At 47.0% G+C, this 22,670-nt stretch overlaps 1 protein-coding gene across 8 annotated transcripts in view; it reads left to right on the top strand.

The window, feature by feature from the left end:
* LOC102258798 (nicotinamide/nicotinic acid mononucleotide adenylyltransferase 3) overlaps positions 1-22,670 on the top strand; it is a 91,705-nt gene that overhangs the window by 37,670 nt on the left and 31,365 nt on the right. For 5 of the 8 annotated variants that reach the window (XM_014537474.1, XM_005863514.2, XM_014537477.1 and 2 more), the window contains 2 exons: positions 3,775-3,857; positions 12,868-14,055. In XM_014537474.1, the coding sequence (XP_014392960.1) occupies positions 3,775-3,857; positions 12,868-13,250 (466 nt within the window). In that variant the 3' untranslated portion in view covers positions 13,251-14,055. Of the gene's footprint in view, positions 1-3,774; positions 3,858-12,867; positions 14,056-22,670 lie in introns of those variants that run through there. The other 3 variants (XM_014537471.1, XM_014537472.1, XM_005863516.2) reach the window with 2 other exon arrangements.

Consider the following 22,670-nt stretch of genomic DNA (forward strand, 5'->3'; position numbering starts at 1 on the left):
ATTACTAGTGCTTCTGCTGAAAAAATGCAGGTGTTTGCTAAATTTTACCAAACACATTTTTTTAAGGACCTTGGCTGCACATTGAATCACCTAGGAGCTTTCGAAAGTATCAGTGCCTGAGTCTTACCCCAGGATTTTTAAGAGTTCCCTGGTGATCTTAACCTGTGGCCAGATTTTTCAGGCTTTTCATTAATATAGAGATCTGTCCAAATCAGTGGTCTCAACCCTGCTGTAGGAATCACCTGGGAAGCTTTTTTAAAAAAATTCTAAACACCCCCCGCCCCCCACCCACCCACACACACACGATTATGATACGTCTGGGTTGGGGTATAGGCACGGGTAATTTTTTAAAAAATATATTTTTTATTGATTTTTTTTACAGAGAGGAAGGGAGAGGGATAGAGAGTTAGAAACATCGATGAGAGAGAAACATCGATCAGCTGCCTCCTGCACACCCCCTACTGGGGATGTGCCCGCAACCAAGGTACATGCCCTTGACCGGAATCGAACCTGGGACCCTTGAGTCCACAGGCTGACGCTCTATCCACTGAGCCAAACCGGTTAGGGCAGACGGGTAATTTTTAAAAGCTACCCAAATGATTTATTTTGTGCAGTCAAGGTTGAGAAGCCCCTGATACAGATAGTCAACACCATTTTATTAGGTAGCTGATTATCAGATATGTTTTCAATATTTGGAGTGAGCTTCATCTCTGCTTTTATTCATTGCATTAGAAAATTTGTTTGATTACTAATGTTTATCTAAAACTACCAGAAGCTCTTTTTTTTTTAAGGTTGAAAATCTGGTTAATTGTAAATTTAGGTGATTTCTAGAAGGCATGATAAATCTACCCCATCCTTTGCTCCATTTAATATCTTCCTGATAGAGTCAACAATGGATTTCCATCATAGTAACAGTGACAAATATCACTGTAACGTAAACTCACTGTGGGGCTTATTGAGGATTCTTTTTCTCCTTATCATGTTGCTTATTTTTAAGTCTAGGCCAGCTTTCATGTTTTTAGGGCATCTGATAACTTATATCTCACTCACCTTTTCCCCATGTTGTGGGAGGAGAACCCTGGTCACGTGATTTGATGTGGTCCATCATCATCTCATGTACCCCTTCGCAAACATGATCTTATGTTGTCCTCACTTTACAGATGAAAAAACTGAGGTTTAGAGAAGCTAACTTTATCATAGTCACACAACAAGGAAGCAAGTGGTGGAGCCCCAGTCTGTTGGACTCTGAAGCCAGGCTCATGGCCATCTTCAAAACCAGGGATCTGCAGGTGGGAACACCATGTGGCTGACTTTGCTCCTGCCACAGTGACCCTTAGATCAGGTGTCCCCAGAGACTATTGGGGCTTCTTAGGACATAGAGAATGTGCTCCTAGGGTCAGTCCTCAGGCTTAGGGCGAGGCACACCAGGGTACCACTCAGGCAGGCAACAAGAGGAAGTGATGGCCACTTCCCACAGAGGCAGAGTGGAGATCTCTGAGGAAGAGGCATTCACACTGTAAGTAACCATTTGCACACCAGAGTTTAGAGATCTAGCTAATACTCAAAATAGGTTAACTTGAACTAGAAGCTTCAAGGTAAGTAAACTAAATGACAATCAGTACTTTTATTGATCACCTACTGTGTGTACTAGATGCTTGCATGTATATAACATTTAATCAGCTCAGCAACTCTGAGAAGTAGGTGGGTTTAGCCCCATTTTACCGATAAGGAAATGGAGGTTCTGAAAGGGTCAGGGACATACTCAAAGTCCTGCAGTAAGCAAGCGGAAGTGAGACCCAAACCTACTTCAATCTGATGTGAGATTTCAGACTAAGCCAGGAGTGAAACTGTAGGGATGAAGCTTACTAAAACCAAAGCAGAAAGGCAATATGGGAGCACAGCTAGGCCTTAAGAAAATTTAGCTGAGTCTCTGAGATTATCAGGAAGGACTTTGGACCAGAATTAAATGTATTCTTTATCCACTCCTTCCATCATTCCTGAATTTAGCTGACTCTGGGTGAGCAGTTCCTGAGTACTAAGACTATAAGGATGAATTAGATGCGCTCCCTGTTCACAATCTTATGGGGAAGATAGGCTGACAACAATAATAATAACACCTAACATTTATTGGGCACTTGCTGTGTATGGGCCGGTGCTAAGCTCTTCAGTTAATCCTCACAGCAGCTCTCTGGGATGGGGCTGTCATTATACCCCATCCTACAGATGAGGAAACTGGAGGCAGATTGCATAAGAAACCCAGCAAGATTGCACAGCTGCAAGCTGGAGCCAGAGTTCCAACCCAGGCAGTCTAATGCTAGAACTTCATCTTTACACTGAGCCCACCCCCAGTAATCATCAGCATTGAGCCTCTTCCCCAGCACTTGGCAGGGTAGAGCACTTCCTTCTTCGTGTTCTTGGGATACTCAGCGGAGATGAGGCCGGCATGAACTTTCATGACCAATTAACAGACAAGATCAGTGAGGCTCCGAGAGTGTTAGTTACCCTTCCAGGATCAGACATGCAGGAGAACCTAACCTTGAACCCACCTGCCCTGGCTGCAAAGCATATGCTTTTACCACCAGGCACTGCTCCCTCTCAAATACAGCTCTAGTTAGTGCATAGTACAGTAGGTAGGAGATGGAAGATCAAATTGATATGACATAGTGATTATCTGTGTCTGATTTTTTTTAAAAAAAGAAGAAATCTCTTGATTTGCAGAAGACAGAATGCTAAAAGAGCCACGCATGCCAAATTGGTGAGGCTAATCATATTTGAAATGCTAACGTGTAACGAGATTTGCTCTGTGTGCACACTGTTCAGTGCACTTTGCATGTACAGCTCTTTTAATGGTCATAACCACCCGTTGGAGGCAGGCACTGTCATTATTCCTCATCACGCAGATGCTGAACCTTCACACAGAGACCTGAAACCCTCGCTCAGGGATTCACAGCAGGCCTGGTGGGGAACTGGGATCCAACCCAAGCAGCCTGGCTTGGAGCCAGACTCTTAGCCATCACTCTCTCTAGTTCTAAGATAGTAACTTACGATAAGAGTGAGCATCTTTTTGGGGATTGAGCTGTGGGCCAGTGCCTTCTGCTCATTTACCTTCACAAAAGTCTAAAACAGTGATGGCGAACCTTTTGAGCTCAGCGTGTCAGCATTTTGAAAAACCCTAACTTAACTCTGGTGCCGTGTCACATATACAAATTTTTTTATATTTGCAACCATAGTAAAACAAAGACTTATATTTTTGATATTTATTTTACATATTTAAATGCCATTTAACAAAGAAAAATCAACCAAAAAAATGAGTTCGCGTGTCACCTCTGACACGCGTGTCATAGGTTCGCCATCACTGGTCTAAAAAGTGGGTTTTTATCCCCGCTTTACAAATGAAAATTTGTGTTTTGAACTCAGATCTGTCTGATTCTAATAGCCATGTCCTTAACCCCTACTCATTCTTTTTAAAAAGTGAGATATTGAAAAAAAATGTGAAGAGTAGGAATATGCTAATTTCCTCCCCTTTCATGCTGGGCTCACAGAAGGCCACAAACTGTCTTGGATAGGCCTCTCTGGACGACCCCACAGTGTCTGCTTTCTGTCTAGCACCTGGCACAGGGCCTGGCACATAGTAGGTCCTCAGCAAATAATTGTGGAATGTGCTACCTAAAATGGACAGAAGCAGGCTGAGACTTAACATCTGGGAGCCCCTGGGTGGCCTTGGGGGACAGTAGGCCGCACAGACACACCCTGAGCCTTATGTTTACAACACAGGCATCATCACAGCGAACTACTCAGATATCTGCCCCAGGAGGAAGGTCGGGGCCAAGGCAGAGCTGTCTCCCCAGCACCCGCAGGTGGGTACTGACCCCCTCCTCTGTGGGAGGGAGAACCTCTGGGGCCTGCCTGGTTGGGGTGAGGCTTCCCAGGCTGAATGGTCAGATTAATCAGTCTGCCACCACCCCTTGTAAATCATTATGCTAACTTGGGATTTCCTGCCCCAGAGGGGTTTACCTACCCTGTGACTTATGCTTGTGACATGGATTACAGTCAGGGCTACACAGGGATAAATGGGTGAGTGGTGCTGGGGTTCTTTTAAAAGCCTTAGCCTTTCTGTTTTGTTGTTTTGTTCTTTTTGTTTTTTTCAGGGTGCGTGTTGTTGTTTTTTCTTGTTGAATACAAAATGTGCCATTATAACCCTTAAACTGAGAAACTAATACAACAGTGTAACTCAGTGGCTTACTCAGGAAAGAAGACCTGTTTTTAAGAGAATTTAAAGTTGATTTGGATTGTCCTTTCAGTTTGTAACCCTGGGTTTGTACCCTGTTGTCAACTCCTGGTGTATGATCTAACCTTGTCAGCTATGATTTCAGAGTACCTTCTTTCTCTAATGGCAGCTATGGTACTGGGGTGGGAGTCAAATGCAGGGCCCCCTCTTGCAAACAAACAGGAACACCAGGTGATGGGAGGGCAGGACTTGACACAAGAGGGAATTAATTACTTTCCCAGTGGGCTGAAATTCCAGCAGCCCATCTGCAGCTCTCCCAACTTTGGTTGGTGGGACACTATCTCCAGATCAGTCGGGCTTGGGAATGTCATGATTAAACAAACCTAAAATGGTTTCTTTACTGCAGGCCTTTTCAGAGCCTTTATTATGTTCATGAGCATTGTGACCCCACAGGAAAAGGAAATAGCAGCCATTGTCATGTTTTAATCATGGAACTCTTTTTGGTGCATGTTAGTAATTCTCACAACTAGTGCTCCCTAGAACACAGACTGGGAAACAACCTTCTAAAAGGACTTGAAAATGCCACCAGGCCCCAAAGGTTTCATGCGGTAGTCCTCAAATGCCGGTCAAAGGATCCCTCGCAGCAGAATCACCTGTGAGGCTTGTTAAAAACATGAATTCCCAGACCACACCCCAGACCGCCCAAGTGGGAATGGCACCTGGGAATCTGGGTGTTTCACGGTCACTCTGGGGACAGGCTTTATGGCCAGTTTGGGGAACTGTGTACTGGAGCAGGAATCTAAGGAGGAAGGAGTTATAGAGTGTCCTGTGTAACCAGCTTATACAGTGTTTATTATATTCTTCTGCTCTCTGCCTCTCCCCCTGACTGCATGGGCTCTTCCCCCTGTCCCAGTCATGAGCACAGGAGTGATCATTCTCAGCCTTTGCCTCCTTTCTGAATCATCTCTGGCTCAGCAGTCACTCCGAATAGGGGTCTAGAGATGCTCACTCAGCACTGCCCCGGACCAGGCTCTGGGCTCAGGCTGAGAACAGAGATAGCCTGCCCCCACCCTAGACCTGAGCTGGAGACAGGCTGTGAATGGTGATGAGTCCAGGCATAGAATAGGAAGGCTGCCTGGAGGAGGAGACACCTACACCGAGACTCATAGGATCAGTAGGTTATCTGGAGTTGGGGGCATTTCTGGGCAGAAGGGCAGCTGAGCAAGGCACAAAGGCAGGAAACAGCATAGGTGCTGGGCACTCGTGCCTCTGGGGAATGCTGGAGCCTCCAGTGAGAGGCTGGGAGCCCCCTGTGATGTGGGAGGCATGCCCCCCCTGAGGCTCCCATCTTCTCGCACGTCACCTCTGCACATGCTTCCAGAATCCCTGTCTTGGCTCTTTACCCGGCCTGTCCCTCCTCCCCTTCCCATCTCGGCTCCCCTTGAGGCACAGTTTGGAACTTACCTTCCCCGTGAAAACAATCCCATTTGCTTTCATTGAGATGGACTCCTCACTCCCTCTGCCAAAGCTCACAGCACTCTCTTTTGGGATTTATTTTTCTAAGGGTTCCTAGCCCATTCTGCTTGGCCCTGTAACATTGGGGTTTGTCTTGTATCCCCTTCTTTCTGTTCAAACCCTAAATCAGTGATGGTGAACCTATGACACGCGTGTCAGAGGTGACACGCGAACTCATTTTTTTGGTTGATTTTTCTTTGTTAAATGGCATTTAAATATATAAAATAAATATCAAAAATATAAATCTTTTTTATACTATGGTTGCAAATATCAAAAAATTTGTATATGTGACACGGCACCAGAGTTAAGTTAGGGTTTTTCAAAATGCTGACACACTGAGCTCAAAAAGTTCGCCATCACTGCCCTAAATGCTACTCATCTTGTTCTCATTTAAAGTAACTATTAAAAAAGGAAGTTTACATTGAATGAAAAGTGGGCTTTCAGTTGACCAGAATGTATCAGGGGCTTTAAAATGTCCATGCCCCTGCCCGACCAGTGTGGCTCAGTGGTTGAGTGTCGACCATGCACCAAGAAGCCACTGGTTTGATTCTCGCAGGGCACATGCCTGGGTGGGGTTGAGTTGGGTTGCAGGTGCTCACGGGACATGCAGGAGACAGCTGGTCGATGTTGTCTCTCATCCATGTTTCTCCCTCTCCTTTTCCACACTCTCTAAAAATCAATAAAAATATTTTTTTAAAAAAGGAGGAGGGAAAAATGTCCATGCCTCTTGCTTGATATAGTTCACACCCCACCTTCTCAGGAATCTAGCTGAGGAAATAATTAGAAATCAGGACAAAGATTTATGCAGCAAGATGTTTATCACACAGTTTTTATAATGGCAGAAAATAAAAGCAACCTCAGTGTTTAAATATAAGGGCATGTGTAAGTAAATTATACTGTATACCTGGATGAAGAATCTACACAAAAGGTTTTCTTGGTTTGGAGAAATGCTTATGAGGTAAGTGGAAAAAAACAGGATACAGTCCTATATATATAATCTCAAGTATATAGAAAAATATAAATATTTTAAAATATACTTAACTATTGATGATTTGTAGAAAGCAGAATTATTATTATTATTATTATTACTAGAGGCCCGGTGCACAAAAATTTGTGCACTGGGGGGGGGGGCCCCCCCACCCCGGCCGGCGCAGCCTGGATGAGGGGATGATGGCTGTTTGCAGCTGGTCACACCCCCTTCAGGGTGGGGGTCCCCACTGGGGTGCCTGGCCAGCCTGGATGAGGGGATGATGGCTGTTTGCAGCTGGTCACACCCCCTTCAGGGTGGGGGTCCCCACTGGGGTGCCTGGCCAGCCTGGATGAGGGGATGATGGCTGTTTGCAGCTGGTCACACCCCCTTCAGGGTGGGGGTCCCCACTGGGGTGCCTGGCCAGCCTGGATGAGGGGATGATGGCTGTTTGCAGCTGGTCACACCCCCTTCAGGGTGGGGGTCCCCACTGGGGTGCCTGGCCAGCCTGGATGAGGGGATGATGGCTGTTTGCAGCTGGTCACACCCCCTTCAGGGTGGGGGTCCCCACTGGGGTGCCTGGCCAGCCTGGATGAGGGGATGATGGCTGTTTGCAGCTGGTCACACCCCCTTCAGGGTGGGGGTCCCCACTGGGGTGCCTGGCCAGCCTGGATGAGGGGATGATGGCTGTTTGCAGCTGGTCACACCCCCTTCAGGGTGGGGGTCCCCACTGGGGTGCCTGGCCAGCCTGGATGAGGGGATGATGGCTGTTTGCAGCTGGTCACACCCCCTTCAGGGTGGGGGTCCCCACTGGGGTGCCTGGCCAGCCTGGATGAGGGGATGATGGCTGTTTGCAGCTGGTCACACCCCCTTCAGGGTGGGGGTCCCCACTGGGGTGCCTGGCCAGCCTGGATGAGGGGATGATGGCTGTTTGCAGCTGGTCACACCCCCTTCAGGGTGGGGGTCCCCACTGGGGTGCCTGGCCAGCCTGGATGAGGGGATGATTGCTGTTTGCCGCTGGTCACACCCCCTTCAGGGTGGGGGTCCCCACTGGGGTGCCTGGCCAGTCTGGGTGAGGGGCTGAGGGCTGCTTTCAGGCTGGCGGTTGTTGACTGAAGCTCCCAACCGCTCCTTTTTTTTCTCTTTTTTTATTTTATTCTGGGCCAGCTTTAGCTCTGGCTCTAGCTCTGAGGCTTCGTATCTGGTTTGTTTGCCGTTCTATAATCGAAACAATGTATAACTTCAGCTCTGAGATCCCGGCAGGCTGAAAGCTGGTTTCTGGGGTTTTGTTTAGCTTCTTATTTGCAACATAGTACATAGTTGCTTAGAGTTGCAACTCAGAGGCCGGCAAGTCAGGCGGGGAACGTTGGAGTCTGCAGTCACTGAAGCAAGCCTCATGTTCGCTTCCAGCTGCCTGGCTGCCGGCCGCCATCTTGGCTGACAGTTAATTTGCATAAGGATATGCTGATTAGCCAATGGGAAGGGTAGCGGTCGTATGCCAATTACCATGTTTCTCTTTTATTAGTGTAGATTATTATTACTATTATTATTATTACTAGAGGCCTGGTGTACAGATTTGTGCACTGGTGGGATCCTTCAGCCTGGCCTGCACCCTCTCGCAATCCGGGAACCCTCGAGGGATCAGGCCAAAACCGGCAGTCCGACATCCCACGAAGCAGCAGGTGGCCAGGGAGGAGTCCGAGCCCGAGTGAGGCACTGTGCCACCCCCGCTCTTCCCAGCCCCCCTACGCCTGCCACCGCCACTACTCAGTAGCACTAAGGCAGAGGCGGGAGAAGCTCGTGTCGCTACAGCTGCACTTGCCAGCTGTGAACTCGGCATCTGGAGCCTGTCAGTCAGCTAAGCATCGCTCCCACTGTGGGAGCGCACTGACCACCAGGGGACAGCTCCTGTGTTGAGCGTCTGCCCCCTGGTCGTCAGTGCGTGTCATAGCGACCGATTGTTTGGTCATTTGGTTGTTCAGTTTAAATATATAAATAAATAACTAGAGGCCTAGTGCACGAATTTCGTGCACTCGGGTGGGGGCGTCCCTCAGCCCGGCCCGTGCCCTCTCACAATCCGGGAGCCCTCGGGGGATGTCCAGCTGATGGCTTAGGCCCACTTCCCTGTGGGAGCGCACTGACCACCAGGGAGCAGCTCCTGTGTTGAGCAGGATCGGGCCAAAACGGTCTCTCCAACATCCTCCGAGCAGTCCCGGATTGCGAGAGGGCGCAGGCCAGGCTGAGGGACCCCACCGGTGCATGATTGCCGGGCCAGGGAGGTACGCGAGAGGTTGGCCAGCTGGGGAGGGACTGCAGGAGGGCTCCAGGGCATGTCCAGCCCCTCTCACTTAGTCCCAATCGGCCGGACCCCAGCAGCAAGCTAACCTACTGGTTGGAGTGTCTGCCTCCTGGTGGTCAGTGCACATCATAGCGACTGGTCAACTGTCTTCCCCCTGGTGGTCAGTGCGCATCATAGCAAGCGGTTGAACGGCATTAGCATATTACGCTTTGATTGGTTGAACAGATGACTAGACACTTAGCATATTAGGCTTGTATTATATAGGATTATTATTATTTCCTGCTTTTAACACATATCTTCTATATATTCCATAATTGACAGAGATATGTTTGTAATCAGGAAAAAAAATTGTAGAGCAATTAAAAGAGGAAGATGTTTTTCTCAGCATAAGTCTGGCTTTTGATGAGGTGGCTTGTATGTTACTAGTGACATATTTCTAAAAGACTGTTTGTGTGCTGTGTATTTTATTGTGTGCTGTTCTACTCTGGGATTGCAAATTATAGGCTGAGCTCAGCATTTTCTGGCTGCCAGAGCCCTGCTTTGCCCATCACTCCTGTGATTTGCAATCCTCCTTGGCCTCACCAGTCATGTGGATTGCTTGCTGCGTCCTGGGCTACATGGGTGTCACACTGGGATGGAGGATGCCTGGGTCCTTTAACAGCCGACTGTGTCTGTCTTTTGTGAAGTTGGTCCCCGCCCTGGGCTGATGGGGCTGAGCACAGCCCAGTGACCTTCAGAGGACTCCCTTTCCATATAACCCGAGCAGGCACTTCATCTGATTCCATTTCACACTGACTTGTCTGGTTAAGCTGGGTGCTGCCCTACAGACGCCAGTACCTGGCTTCATCTTTGGTGTCCTCCTGTCTAGGCCTAGAAGTCCCACTCTCCTGTGTGTGTCCGTGTGGCCCACGTGGCCGTGTGCATATCCTGCACTAGGCAGGAAATGCACATAGCATTCCCTCTCTCACTCGATTTCCATAACTTCCACAGGAGGTTTTATCATCCCCATTTTACAACTGAGGAAGCAGGCTTGTCTGCTACAACTATCCCAGAGTCCCAGCAGGTCTGAAATTCGAACCCAGGGCTGACTGACGTCAGGGTTGGTGCCCTTTAATGTCAAAGAGGGCAGCTCGCACAGTCATCGGTTCAACTTCAGGTCAGGGCACATGCCTGGGTTGTAGGCTTGATTCTCCAGTAGGGGGCGTGCAGGAAGGAATCAATCGATGATGTTTCTCTCTCACCAATGTTTTTCTCTCTCTCTCTCTCCCTCTCCCTCTCTCTCTTTCTCTCAAAATCAATTAAAAAACATTTTAAAAGGCGTTAGGGCAGCTGGACATTCAAAGGAAAAGGTCCTGGGGGCACTTCGCTCACATTCCATGTCAATCTCTGCTTTTCAAAGCAGGTGGCAATTCAGAGAGAGCACCCTGCCCGAAAATGCCAGCGCACCTCCTGCTTGTGTCACTGCATCACTGTTGAGACAAGTCCAATGGTAGCCTTTATTCAACACCTCAGACTATGTACTGTGGGCTAGGATGGTGAGACCCACTTGATCTGAAGATTGTGTAGCAGTGATGTGAGTGGATTTGAAAGGGATATGGGAACACTTCTGTGAGGCCTGATGACAGGACGGCCCAGAGTTGGGGTCTGAGCACCTGTTGCCAGAAGAAGACATGCCTTTGACTTGAGGACCAGAGAAGGGGTGAGCAGGGGCTCAGAGTGAATCATGCTCCTACTGTCATTGTTAATGAGTCAAGCGGCATCTAATATTGAAGCCGATATGTGGAAATCATTCCACAAATATCTACTGGGAGGAGAAGGGAGTGTCTTTGTTCTCTGACCTATAGGAACAGGGGTGTGTGTCCTAAGCCTCCAGAGACCCTGGAATTAAATGTACATCACTTAACCTCCCCCAGAGGAAGGCTATATAAAAACCACCCGACTGTTTGAAAGGACAAACTCTGGTGTTAGGCTGTAGTACAATGATTGAATAAATAAGAAGTGAGTAAAAACCTCACAGGTGCAGAATAATTCAAACCCACACATAAGTTGGAGCAATGGGACCAGCCAAATTAGTGAAAAGTGTGAGTTATTGGAAAAATTTTTAATGCAGTTTCATTGATTATAAAAGGCCATGGGATACCCCGTAAGTGTTCAATGGATGTGTCAATGAATGAATTGGTGGATAAGTGGGTGGATGGATGGACAGACGGACTGATGGATGCAGGTAACACATACCACACTTACTCTGTTCCAATTACTATTCTAAGTACTTTACATTTATAAGCTGGTTTGATTCTAAAATAATCCTAGTTGATAAGTACTATTAATATCCTCATTTTAAAGTTGAGGTCACACTATTAAATGACAGGATTAGAATCTAAGGTGTCTAGAATCCTGTTCTTAACCATGGAGAATTCGTGCATCATGCATTAATATATGTTTGAATGTCATTCCCTTATACCAATATTATCCTGCTAGAGTGTTTGAAAAGTGTGTTTCTCTAATTACATCTGCTGAGTAAACAAATCCAGTGCCCACCATTTCATAGGTGGGAAACCGAGGCCCAGAGAAGGAAGGCCTTGGCTCTAGCCCCACAGAAGCCTGTGCCCGACTGGGGCTGGAACTCAGACCTCCCCATGACACTCGGTTTCTCACTTTCTATTCCACAGCTGGCCTAGTGCTCCTCTTTTACTTCCTTTCTCTGGTCCAGGTCCAGATTCCTTTCAAGGTTCCACAGTAGAGGAGCCTATACTGAGCACTTACATCAGGTTTCCCCCAGCAGGTGGTATCCCTGAAGCCCCTCCCAACTGAGGTTTCCTGGTGACTGAGAGATGCCAGCGCTCTAGGACCCCAGCCTGTGCTGTTTACCAAAGCTAGAATCCCCTTCCAGAAGGGCCAGAGGTCCTGCCGGTTGCTTCTCCCATGGACTTGATTTTTCCTGTACAATCCGGGAAGGGCTTCTCGGTTCTGATGCATGTACAATTCCTGCCAGCAGGCGGCAGCAGAGCCTACCAGTTACAAATGCCCCACCTAGCGGCTGGCTGTCAGGTTTGAATACTAACTGCCTGGATGAGGGAGTGACCTCAGGCAAGTCACTTGCCTCTCTGTGCCTTCCTTTCTCCCTCTGCAAAATGGGTGCAACAATAATACCTGCCTCATAAAGTTGTTCTGAGGCTCAAATGAGATTATACACAAAAGGCGCTTAGCAACCAGTAGTGCTCATAGTAAGCACCCAATAAATGTTAAGTACTCTTTTATCAGCACTATCGCCATTCTATTAGAACAAATGTCAAAGGATTATCCACATTGATCAGTTGTTCTAGACTAGAGCTTTGTTTCACTGAAAACAGATGACAAGGTCATCAGCTGGGGCCTTAGAGACCTTTTGGTTATCCTTTACAATTAACCTTTATGATGAGGGCTTACTTAGAGAAGCACACGTGTTAGAGCTGAAATGGGTTTTGAGAAGGGCAGTAACTTGTCTGAGGCCCTCAGCTTGTTAGTCCTCAGGCTTAAAGAAGGATTCCTCTGTCAGAAGATGGGGTTCTGGGTACAGCACAGCCACCTTTGGACCACTCTGCATAGGATCCAGCAACTACTAAAAATAAAAACTATTTTGTGTCACTTGGCACTTCACCAATAGCAAACAAAGATTTATTGATTGAATTATTACCTGTAACTGTGTGTCCCTGAAGTGGCTTCAGATTCATGCTTTTTCTTTTTAAGTCATGAGCATGGAGACATTGAGTTTCCAATACACTCCAAGGAGCATTTATGAACATTGCAAATGGAATACGTTATCTTTCCCGGCCGTGACCCTTCCTGTAACTTTGCTGGGATCTGCCCTTGTCTTTCCAGCCGTGCCTGAGCTGAAGCTGCTCTGCGGGGCAGACATCCTGAAGACCTTCCAGACCCCCAACCTCTGGAAAGACGAGCACATCCAGGAAATAGTGGAGAAGTTCGGCTTGGTGTGCGTGGGCCGGGCTGGCCACGACCTGAAGGGGTACATCTCGGACTCGCCCATCCTGCAGAGGTGCCAGCACAACATCCTCCTGGTCAGGGAGCCAGTGCAGAACGACATCAGCGCCACATACATCAGGAGGGCCTTGGGCCACGGGCAGAGCGTGAAGTACCTGCTCCCGGATGCCGTCATCGCCTACATCAAGGACCACAACCTCTATTCCACGGACAGTTCTTGGAAAGGCAACAGCACCCAGAACAGCGAAGGAGAGACAAGCTAGGGAGGGTCAGCCTCTTCTTCACTGAGCTCCTCCTAAGGAGAGAGCATTCGGTCTTGTTTTTCTTTTTCTTTTTTTCCACTTTTCATTTGTTTTCTTTCAAGAATAATTTTACTTCTGAGGAGTCTTTTGTCCCAGGAAGGGATGCCTTCTTTCAGGAAGAGCAAGTGTCTCGAGGATGAACATTTATCAAAGAAGTTAACATGGCGTGGCAGGCCATTAGGAGTAGGCAAAAGCTCTCAGCACCTTTGGGTGAAGAGGCCTTCTCATTTTGTAAGGGGTACTTGTGACATGCACATTGAAGGTGGTTCTGCACATGGCAGGGTCCCCTGTGGGTCACATCAGAATTGCCCACAATGCACTTTTAAACTAGGACCAGGTGCAGCATGGTCTTGATTGGAGAGATTTGACAGGATGCTAATTAACAAACAGTGGGCTTTGTCAACACCAGGTTTCAAACAAAATAATACCAACTGAGGACTTAAAAGTTTGGAAGCCACACTTTTGCTGATTTACACCAGATCTTCCTTTAAGAACCAGAATCTGCCTGCTTACTGGCCATTGATAAAATTTCAACTAAAATATTTCTAAGTAGTGATCCTCAAACAATATTTTTGATAGAGCAGATATTTTTAACACAGCTATTCTATAAATGCCTGAGCTCTTGATGTCCAGGTTTCTAAGAAGAAACTGAGGAAAGACAGATGCCTCGACTCTGTTAGAGGATCTTTCTGAATGTTTAATGATGGCCTGCCTGTTTGAATATTGACAAAGGGATAAATAATAAATTGACATCAAAAACTACTAATGAAAAGTTTCTCTTTTTCTTCCTTTGTTGTATTATTAATGCCCAGTGTGCCAGATGTTGCTCTTCTTTTTAGCTACTCCATGAAATTTGCTACAACTGGCCTGAATTTAAAAGTTTATGTTCCTAGCAGTGGAGGAGGCAGTTGCTTTTCAACACCATGCGAACGGTTCTCCAATCTGAAACTCTGGGTAGGTGGCCTTGTTCAACTGGGCCCTGGAAGATGGGAACAGGAGCCTGGCATGGGTTCAGGATTTATCCTTCCATTCCTAATAGGAAGAGGTTTTGATTGGCCTAATTCTGCTTTGAGTTTACTCTTTACACTTGCCGGCCAAATGCCTGAATGCATTCAGGTTACTTCTCCATCCTTTTCTCCTGGCTCATCCTTGCTACAGATTTAGTCATGCAGAAAAACAGAGGGTCAGTCGAAGAAACCTAAAATCTCCCAAAATATATCCCAGTGTTTGCATGTGTCATTAGGGGGATGACTGAAATTGATTTCCTGGGTCCAGAGCAGTGGGGGCCTCCTGTGGGGGTCCCCGAGACCTGTACTCCTGCAGCCTCTGAAGCTGCTGACCATTCCTCCCCCGCCCCACCACCATGATTGATTGCCACCCTAAAGGGGTCCCTAAGGACCCTGATAATGCAAGGGAATAGGAAACCAACAGCCTTGTCCAAAAGCTGCCACAACAAAGGATGTGACTTTGACTAGCTCCCTTCCCACTGTGAGCGTCAGTTTCCCAGCCTCTAAAGTAGGAACAGACATCCTCTAAGTTCTCTTCCAGCTCTGGTTTTCTACGTCTCCGAGTGCCTCTGACCTCAGCCTGTCTACCTTTCTTTGGGTCCAATATATTTCTAGCCAGACTAGGAGCTCTCCAAGGGCAGGGGGGTCTTTGTTTTGTTTGTTGATCTGTCCTACGTACCTAGAAACCTGCTACTCCAAGTGTGGTGCCGGGCCCCAGCACGGACATCCCCGGGGGCCTGGTTAGCAATGCAGGCTCTCAGGCTCCTGATTCTGAATCTGCATTTTTACAAGATTCCCAGGCCACCCGATGTACTGGCCTAGAACAGGGCCTGTTACAATAATGTTAGTTTTCTTTTAACAAGCTGAATGTATAACTGAAATTACATCACATTTACTCTGCTGAATATCTTCCTCCTTGCTCTCTGAGCAGTGTTGCCCCACTGTTCTGTGTGGAGTATAGAAGGCAAAGGAGGAAAACATACACACACACACACACACACACACACACACACACACACACACCCTGCAAACAGCTGTGCTGTTCAGGAAAAGGGGTGGAGAGGGAGCCTTTGGGTTGGAGGCAGGGTTTCTCAGCTTGGGCTATATTGAGAACATTCTTTGCTGTGAGGGGCTGCCCTGTGCATTGCAGGATGCTTAGCAGCATCCCTGGCCTCTATCCATTAGATGCTGATAGTAACATCCCCCCATGTCCTGCTGTAACAACAAAAATGCCCCCGGACATTACCATATTCCTCCTGGGGCACAATATAATCATCCTAGCTGAGACCCACTGGCTTAAGAACGTGGCTGCAGGGGTATGTATAGGAGGAGGGGTTCATACACATACACACACACACACACACACACACACACACCCTGCAAACAGCTGTGCTGTTCAGGAAAAGGGGTGGAGAGGGAGCCTTTGGGTTGGAGGCAGGGTTTCTCAGCTTGGGCTATATTGAGAACATTCTTTGCTGTGAGGGGCTGCCCTGTGCATTGCAGGATGCTTAGCAGCATCCCTGGCCTCTATCCATTAGATGCTGATAGTAACATCCCCCCATGTCCTGCTGTAACAACAAAAATGCCCCCGGACATTACCATATTCCTCCTGGGGCACAATATAATCATCCTAGCTGAGACCCACTGGCTTAAGAACGTGGCTGCAGGGGTATGTATAGGAGGAGGGGTTCTGTTTCCCAAGAAGCAGCTTCAGAAGAGTCTCCTCTTAAAAAAATAAAAAATAAATAAAAAATAAACAGTTTGGGAGCAGTCCCTACCACTCATGAAGTCGTGTTTATTCTGGGCGTCATGATGCCCTTGACAGTAGGAATCAGAAGTCACGTCTTTGGATCAGGGGCACCTCGGTTTCAGTCTCCCTTCACTTCCCAGGGCCCTTGTGGGTCTCTCTCCCGTTTTCACTGATTGAGGCTTCCAACGTACCTGTACCTTCAGAACTGCCATCCAGGGCCTGGCAAGAGGTGACTGTCAATGAGTGGAAGCTAGTAGTTGTATGATTTTGATTATTATGATTCAAACGTCAGGATTCATTTATTCAAATCCTATTTATTGAGGACCTCTCATGTGCCAGGCACTAGACTAAACCCCAGGGGTACAAGAATGAGCAAAACAGACACAGTCTCTCCCCTCTAAAAGCTTGTGGTCCACTGGGGAGGTGGGCAGGAATCAAATACCCACAGGACTAGACATGGTTATGAACTGTGACGAGGGCTCTGAGAGCAAATACACTGTGTGCTCTGACACCAAGAGGCAGCAGGTTCACCGAGAAGCTAAGCGCTAGCCTTTCACTTTCCAACACCCTTGGAGGGGTCTGACTTTCACATCATAATTTTTATTCTTATTCTGAAAAGGGGCCTTCAAAGCAGTACAGAGTTTAGACCCTAAAAAACATCAGGGATTCCCCCCCCCCCCCCCATGGCAGGGAAGAGAAGATGGATTTGAAACCTGAAAGATGAATTCACAAGACTTGGGGGACGGGTCAAGGCCACTGGCTTTCAGAATGAGCCGCATGTGCAAAGGCCCTGAGGCAGGAAAGGGCAAAATAAGCAGCATGATGAGCTTGATTTATTATCACCCCCTTCAGAAGGGGTTTATTATTACAGTGTGCACCCGAGAGCGGTATCCTCACATGCCACCATCTCCCTGTTCAGCCTTTCTACAGGCTCAGAGCACCAGGCCCAACAAGGCTGGGAGGAGATGCCTCCATCTCTCTGATTCGTGATTGTATCATGGGACTCCCACCAAGCAAAACATTCACTTCTGAGCCTTTACATTGTCCTCTTCTAAAATGAAACAACAGCCCTAGCTGGTTTGGCTCAGTGGATAGAGCGTCGGCCTGCAGACTGAAGGGTCCCAGGTTTGAGTCCCATCAAGGGCACATGCCTGGGTTGCGGGCTCGATCCCCAGTAGGGGGCGTACAGGAGGCAGCCGATCAATGATTCTCATCACTGATGTTTCTATCTCCCTCTCCCCTCCCCTCTGAAATCAATAAAAATATATTTAATCAATAAATAAAATAAAACAACACACATACAAACCCACATACCCACACTCACATGTATATTTCTCTACTCTCACTTTGTCCCACTGATGCCCGTAACCGCCCCCCCCCCCCTTGTTAGTATCAGAGGAGAGAAAATGTGTATCACTGCTGAGCTCCTGATTGCTGCCTGGACTCTGACCAGCACACCTGATTTCACATTCCTTTCCATTCCCTCGGGCCTTCTTTGCATCTGGTTTGCCTGGGTGTTTTGTTTATTTTGCAAGAATAGAAAAACAGTGGCTTGGGCTCCTGGGTAAATAGAATTTCCAGCCTTAAATAAAGGTTCTCCTGTGACAGCGTGTGCTGCCAAAGGAGAGGAGCTCTGTGCCTCAGCCTCAGGAAAGACGTTTTCATTTATAATGCTTTCTGTGTCATTTGGGACAGGAGGATGTGAAATTCCATTTTAAACCGACAGTGCTCCGGATTTGCAAGGTGCGTTTGGTAATTGGGTTAATACATGACTATGAACATCCTTATCCCCATCCTCTCACTTCCTATGCTGAGTGTCTCTGCCTTCACTTTTTGCAAAGGTCTCCCTGCATAGACTGCGTTCCATTTCAGTCATGAAGTTATTTTCTTCGGCCAGAACTCAGCATTATAGACACACATGTGTAATTAATAAACAATCTGTAATAATGCACCTAGGCATACACCAGAAAAATTTTTAGAATTATTCAAATAACCCCAAAGGGACATGTTCATGGCACCATAGACCGAAAACCAGAAGGGAATTCATCTGGTCCCAACTTCCCCAAATGATCAAAATTCTAAAATCCCACAAAGTCATGGGAGTTTCACTATGAGAAACAATGACAATATTGTGTTCTGTGGACAAGTTGGGGGAGCCATCGCTTCCTCCTGTCAGGGCCCATGTGGGAGGCATCCAATCTATGTGTGTCTCTCACATCGATGTTTGCCTCTCTCTCTCCCTCCACCTCTCTTTCTCTCCTCCCTGTCTCTCACCCTCCCTTCCACTCTCTCTAAAAATCAATGAAAAAAAAATCCTCGAGTAAGGATTAACAACAACAAGAATAGAACTCTAAAAATTTCCCAAAAAAAGGAAGACTAAAACCCAATTTAAAAATGATCCAAAGATACCACATGATCTCACTCATTCATGGATAATAAAGACCATTACAAACTTTTGAACAATAATAGATACAGAGGCAGAGCTGCCTCAAACTGATTGTCAAACTGCAGCGGGAAGGCCAGGGAGGGTTGGGGGGCAGGAGGGAGGGGGGTAAGAGATCAACCGAAGGACTTGTATGCATGCATATAAGCATAACTAATGGACATAAGACACTGGGGGGTAAGGGAGGCCAGGGGATTGTCAAGGGCGGGGGGAAAAAAAAAGGACACATATGTAATACCCTTTGTAATACTTTTAGCAATAAAAAAAAACATAAAAAAAAAAAGATCCAAAGATTTGACTGGGCGTGTGCAGCAGGCCCGGTGTTGCTCTTTGGAAGGACCTGCTCATGGGGTGACCCTTGGCTGGCACCGGAGAAATTGGCTTTTGAAGCACTGCCTACATGTCTGAGTGATAAGAAACCTGCCCGGGGCACTGAATCCTGTACCAGCTTGCCTCGACTGTGCAAATGTGATTTATAATGAACACCTGCTTTCCTTCTAGGAGCCCGGAATTTTGGTGGTCATGGCTGGTCGTGCAGGCAAAGTGCCCTCATCACCAACCCATGATAAAAACCCTGCACAGATCCAGGCAAATATTTGGATGATTCGTAATTGGGTTTTAGTCTTCTTTCAGGGGGGAATTGTTAGAGTTTTTGTTTTGTTTTATTGTTTTGTTTTTTTGTTGTTGTTAATCCTCGCTTGAGAATATTTTATCCATTAATTTTTAGAAAGAGTGTGGGAGGGATGGAGAGAGAGAGAGAGAGAGAGAGAGAGAGAGAGAGAGAGAGGAGACAAGAGAAGAGAAAAGAGAAGAGAAGAGAAGAGAAGAGAAGAGAAGAGAAGAGAGACACATTGATTGGATGTCTCCCACACGTGCCCTGACAGGCCAGAGATCAAACCTGCAACCCAGGTACATGTCCTTGACCAGGAATCGAACCCTAGGCAGAAACAATCATGCTGATGCTACATTTCAGTGCTGGAGGGGAAAGTGTGCTCTGTGTGGCCCCCACCCCAGGAGGGAGAACTTGGGAAGCCTTGGCCTGGGCTCCTCCAGACTCCATCTGCCGTGTCTTCTCCCCAGGCTAGTCCTGCTGTGTGTCCTTTTGCTGTGATAACCCATTACCATAGGCATAAATAATTGCTTCTGAGTCCTTCAAGTGAGTCATCAAATGTGAAATCCCAGAAGCCAGACACTTCACCAAAGATACATGAAGGACAGAAGCGCACGAAGCGACGCTCCCCACTGTTGGTCTTGAGAGAACCACAGTGAGACGCTACTTCGGACCCACTGGAATGGTTAAAAGCAACCCAGCAATTCCGCTTCTTGGTACCCACCCAAAAGAGATGCAAACATGTCCACTCAGACGTGTGTGTGAGTGTTTATAGCATCGTTATTCACTGTAGCCAGAACCTGGGGCCATGCAGATGTCCACCAACGGATAAATGGAAAAACAGATTCATCCGAACAATGGAATGCTAAAAGAGGAACCTAGCGATAGGCACCTGCCCCAATATGAGTGGATCTCAAAAATATGCGGCGTGAAAGAAGCCAGACATACAAGACGGCATAGTGTATCATTCCACTAATATGAAATTTCTAGACAAGGCAAAACTATAGAGGCGGAAAGCAGGCCAGTGGTGGCTGAGGGTGGGAGTGAGGATTGACTGCAAGTGGGCACAGGGACCTTGCAGAGGTGACAGGAATGTTCTGACTAGATTGTGCTGATGGTTGCACAACTGTATACATTTGCTGAAGCTCATCAAACTATGAACAAAAATAGATAAATGATGTGGTTTTTAATTATACCTCAACAAAGGGGTGTGTGTGTGTGTGTGTGTGTGTGTGTATGTGTGTGTGTGTTAAATCCTCTGGCGCTTCCTTTGCTTGCCCTTGGAGTGAAGACTTGATTCCTCCTGGGGTGGCCTGCTCCCCGCCCCCCAATCCTCCCACCCTCGAGCCTACCCCCCTCCACCCTCCCACCCTCACAGCTCTTGCTCTCTCTGCTCCAGCCACACCTGCTTTTATCAGTTTCTCACATTCAACCTTCTCTTTCTCATTGGCGCTTTTGCATATGGTTCTCTCCCTTCTTTGGGCTTATTCCCACAGCTTCTTCAGTTTTCCACCTGAAGTCACTTTCCCCCCTCCCACCCCCCCGGAAGCCCTGTGGGAGTCCTGAGTAAGTCAGACCTGCCCACGCCCCTCCTAGCTCCCTGCCCTTCTCTTGGACGAGAATTTCATCACTCTTGAAATTATTGATTCAGCGGTGACTCAAAGTTCCCTGAAAGCAAGAATTCGTCTTGATCATTGTTCTCTTCCCCAATACAATTTCTAGCTCAATAAATACTTCATGAAATAATATCTGAATAAGCATCTTAATAGTGCTGAGAAGCCCATGATAAACGCGCCTGCTTCACTTTGTGTAAATCAGTGTTTTTGAAGTACCGTATTTTTTCCGTGTATAAGACGCCCCCATGTATAAGACGCCCCCCACTTTTCCAACCCAAAATTAAGAAATCAATATTTTAAACATTTTGCTGGTTTTCCTCTTAAGGCCTTCTTCTTTTTTGGCACCTTAAGGAGTTGTTCTTCCTGTTTTCTCCACTGCCTGATCATACACTCATTGGGAAGAGGTCCAAATTGTCTCTCTGCAGCTCTATTTCCATGCTCTTTTGCATAGCTGATTGCATTGTTTGAATTTTGCAGAGTAAGACAATCACCTACCGGTATTTATCTTTTTATTTTTTGACATCTTTATGGGCTCAGAACGCTCAGGTCCCTGTCGCATCTGCGTACTCTCCACCTCCACCTGCAATTACGGCATCAGCTGATGTCAGTAACAATAAGGCTTGTGATTGGAGGAAGCCTGTGTGACAAAGTATGGGCAGTGACGCACCTGCGTGGCCCCCTCCTCGGCTGACTTCCGTGTATACGACACCTCTCGATTTTAAGTCTAATGATTTAGAAAAAAATAGTGTCTAATACACGGAAAAATACGGTCTGTTTATACACAGAATCCTTTTTATACACATACACTTAATAATATGTGGAACACAGTACTCAAGAGAGTTTAGGAAGTTCTCATCTAAAGATTTTCCTTTTTTTGCTGCTACAAACAATGCTGCAATAAACACCCTTAAACATCAGCCCTCACAAACCAGTGCTTTTGTGGGGAAGACTCCCAGGAGTGCATTGCTGGGTCAAATGGTATGTGTATTTTTCATTCTAAATGCTGTTACCAGATTGTAGCCTCTAGATTTTTTTTTAAGTAAATTGATTTTTTTGTGTGTGGGGGGGGGGGGAAGTAGGGGAATCTCATAGAGGTGCTGAAATTCGCATTTCCTATTCTTTTTCAGAATGTCACTTTCATTATCTTTCATGCAAGCCAAAACAATCTCTTTATTTTAGTAGATAATTTGTGATGAATTTCACTTGCCATAGAGAGACATAGCAATTTGTAAGCAAACATTGTTCCTGGTGTTTGCTGGGCACCTTCAAGGCCTTTTTTCTTTCTTTCTCATTTTGATAAACAGGAGCTCCTCAAACTAGCCTAAATAAGAGAGATGGGGCACCAGGTGTCCCAGGATGTCAGCAGTGGGAAGGGCCCAAGGACAGGACACATTTACAGGGTTCACAAGAGGCTGGAAAGAAAAAAGACCGAATTCCCTCCCCCTTCCCCTCTCTCTCCTCTTCATCCTCGTCCTCCTCTTTTTCCTCTCTTCCTCTCTCTCCCACCCTCCCTGCCCCCTGTCCCCAGACTGGCTTCTATGCTCCTTCGCCACTGCTCATCATCTAGTGCCCCTGTGACCTCCCACCACACCCCCTATTGCAGTGTCACAGTTCCAGATTCCCAGGGAGAGACCCACGCCCTGGTCCATGTGGTAGCGACATGTCTGCAAGGGCTGACAGGAAGGATGTGATGGGCACTAACAATACTGTAGCACAAGCATGTCAAACTCAAAGGCTAACACGGGCCAAATAAACAAGGTTTAAGTTTATTTGGGCCACAAAAAAACACAAGCTTCAATTTTCATAGAAACATAGGTTTATTTCAAAAAGTATAGTATAAAATAGAACAAGAGCAATGATAAAATTAATGTTTTCTTATATGCCGTTATATTGGCTGGGCCGCAAAAATATTCATTGTGGGCCACATGCGGCCTGCGGGCCGCAAGTTTGACATG

The sequence above is a fragment of the Myotis brandtii genome, unplaced genomic scaffold (assembly GCF_000412655.1).
Source record: "Myotis brandtii unplaced genomic scaffold, ASM41265v1 scaffold18, whole genome shotgun sequence".
NCBI classification, from domain to species: domain Eukaryota; kingdom Metazoa; phylum Chordata; class Mammalia; order Chiroptera; family Vespertilionidae; genus Myotis; species Myotis brandtii.